The sequence below is a fragment of the Diorhabda carinulata genome, chromosome 6, assembly GCF_026250575.1.
Source record: "Diorhabda carinulata isolate Delta chromosome 6, icDioCari1.1, whole genome shotgun sequence".
Lineage (NCBI taxonomy): Eukaryota > Metazoa > Arthropoda > Insecta > Coleoptera > Chrysomelidae > Diorhabda > Diorhabda carinulata.
In genome coordinates, this window is record NC_079465.1 from 4,601,216 (window position 1) to 4,604,419 (window position 3,204).

General features: G+C 38.4%; 1 protein-coding gene across 1 annotated transcript; it reads right to left on the reverse strand.

Moving 5' to 3' along the window:
• Positions 1-2,068: 2,068 nt before the first annotated feature.
• On the reverse strand, positions 2,069-2,980 carry LOC130895235 (uncharacterized). Its single transcript, XM_057802440.1, has one exon. The coding sequence runs from the start codon at positions 2,978-2,980 to the stop codon at positions 2,069-2,071; it is 912 nt and encodes a 303-aa protein (XP_057658423.1).
• Positions 2,981-3,204: the final 224 nt, after the last annotated feature.

Here is a 3,204-nt window from a genome sequence, read left to right on the forward strand (position 1 = left end):
CCACCTATTGATCGAGGTGATCACGCTATATATGAGGAGTTTTTAAGCAAATAGAGATTATAATCTGCCGTCAACATCTTCTGGGCTTCAATCGTCAAATACCGGAACTTTTCGGCCACTTTCATCGAGTGAAGAAAGCGATGATGAAGTTGATGAACCGCTTCCTCTTTGAAAGCGCGGATTAACCCACGAAGAAAAAAACGGGAAAATCAATTACTGAAAGTCAAAATTGTTAAGACCCCCTAGAATATTTCAGGCCTTTTTTTCACAAAGATCTAGCAAAACAAATTGTAGACCAAACAAAACAGAAAAATAAATCATTGATGGTTACAGAAAACGAGATTTATGTAATTTTAGTTATTATGTGAAGTTAGCCAATAAAAGACTATTTCACTAGAGATAATGATGTGTCGAAAGTTTTTGCAGAAAGTATAAGATGTAATAGATTTGAAGCGATGCTTCAAAATTTACGTTTGAATGCTAGCACGCAGCTTCTTCTGACAGGCTGTATAAGTTGTATCCGCTGTTAGGCAGTTTGGTCGAAAAATTCCAAAAATATTAGGGTCTAGATGAGCATTATGGTGTCAACGAAACCATGATTAAGTAATATGGAAAGCATTACGTCAAATAATTTATCAGTTTGTACACGAGGAAAAGCTCTGACAAGAAAGACTTTGGATTAGGTAAATATGTAGTTCTCACCCTCATAGAGCTCGGAAAGTTGTTAGCCCATGTTGTTACATGAAGATATACTTTGACAATTTTTTCACATAGTTGTTATTGATGAGACATCTACGAGAGTTAGGCTACTATGCGACTAATAAGAGCTTACTACAGCGATGTATTTTTGTGTGGGTGGTAGCAACCAAATTTCAAAACTGGTCTAATGAAAAAAATGCTGAAGTAGCAATGCTCCAGCCTTCATTGATTGCCAGTTACAACAAGCACAAGGGCGGGTAGATGAGTGTGATTAAGCTGTTGCGAATCTTCGTACAAGAATGCGTTTAAATAAATGGTAGTGGTCAATATTTGCCTATTTTTTAGATGTGTCGTTGAACAGTTGGTACTCGCGATAAAAATTGGATGCAATAAAGAGTCGTTCTCTTTATTCGCAAGGATAAAAGCCTGCCAAACCCGTGTCCGCCACACGGTATAACAGCAAAGTTCGGCATAATAAAAATTATTGTTTTAACTTTGTTATAAAAATTATGTGCGTGCTATTTTGAAAACCGTATTAACTACATGGGATAACATTCAATTAAACTATCTTAGTTAATATATAATAAATATACGATTCGACTTGCATTGCAGAGAAAAAAATATAGTAGAAAAATTCATTTCAGGAATTACAATTATTGATCTGCAGCAAATAGTATTTTCATCATTTAAGATAGGTTTTGGTTAAGTAATAATTATGTTTTTAATAAGTAATAATAACTAGATTGTTTGCAAAACTTATTGTTAAATCAATAACTAATATTCTCAAACGTAATTCAATATTCTTAAATGTCTCAATAACGAATGTAAGATAATCCACCCTTTCTACAATATATTCATGTATGAAAAAAACACCGATGTTTCGAATTACTTTTGTTACCGCAAATGACCTTAATGTATGAATAAACACATTTCATTGTTTTTTATCATTCACTCGTTTTTATTATACAAAACAAAATCAATTGTAATATGGTAATATAGCTAGAATGTGAGAAAAGGACTTTATTGATAAAACTAGTATTTAGTGGGTTGTATCTTAAAGCTGATTTTGAATGATTTAGCTAAGTAAAGTGCTAAAATCATTTATTCTAATGGTTCAATGGATAAAAAAATAAAGATGGTAGTTGGTTGGGTTATTATTTGAATTTGGGGTCTACAAAAATTTTATAGAACATTTTATACCTAAAGGTTAGGTTAGGTTAACTGGGTGATTTCCACTTTTCAGCCGAGATCCACTCGGATGCCTTAGGCCCATTATGATGATGCCCTTGCTGACTTTTCAGTCAGCACCATTTCACTCCCCTTCCCTATCTCTTCCGTTGCCAGGTCCTTGCTCCCTTCCCAAGCTTTTTCAGTTTGTAATGAAGTGATTCAGGTCCTCAACACCCAGCTCCGCTGCTTCTTCCAGACATTCCAATGTTTCGACGTTTGTCTCTTCCCTTTCACTGCATTCTGCACAGAGATCGACGGTTCTGATACCCATTTTCCCGAGTCTAGAGCCTACTGTGCAGTGACCGGTAATCACTGCTACGACCCTTCGGATCGAGGCTTTCCCATAGCCTAGCAGTTCTGTTGTCTTTCTCTTCTGTAGCACCGGCCACAAGGAGCGTGAGATGACACAGTCATCTCTATTACTCCATCTCTTGCCGTGCTCTTCCTCTAATGTTCTATCTATCATGTCTCTCAGCAATTTGATCGGTGGTAGTGGCAAGCCTATCGCTTCGTCCCCGCTCCTGGTCGTTCCCAATTTGGCTAGTTTGCCTGCCATTTGATTCCCTTCTACATTGCTGTGTCCAGGTATCCAGCAGAGCCCAACCTTTCGGTCACGAATCCATGACAGGGCTTCGCAACAGCTCACCACTGACCTAGATCTCTCTGCCGTAGACGATAGTGATCTCAGAGCCGCTTGGCTATCTGTGTAGATTGTGATGTCACGCGCCGTTTCATCTCTGCATCGGATTAGCTGCGCGGCTCGTTCTATTACCCGCAACTCGGCCTGCAGTATGTTGCAGCCATTTCTAAGCCTCAAGGATTCCCTTATTCCCAGAACTTCAGAGTATACTTCAGCTCCCGTCCGATCGTCTTTTACGGACCCGTCCGTGAAGATCGAGTTACTTACTGTTCCTGGGTAATCTTCCCAGTCCTCTCTCGTTGGGATGAGGATGTTCAGGTCTATATCAAAAGTCAGTCTGGCGGTAGTGTAGTCGGTGCGTTGTTTCAACACACCTTTGTCAACTGTATCTGCCTTATTCTCTATCTCCATTAGTATCCTGGTGTGCCCATAGTTGGATCGTTTCCACAGCCCAGTTTTCCTCAATCTGAGGGCACTTTATACCTAAAATACGAAGAAGGTATCAAGAAATTGGATTAAATTTAAATTTATCACAACGATTTTGAATATTTGACGCATTTGGTGGTGAACTATTCTGGTCTTAATCCAAAGCAATATGATTTATTCCAAAGTATGAGTGATAATTTTCGTGAAAC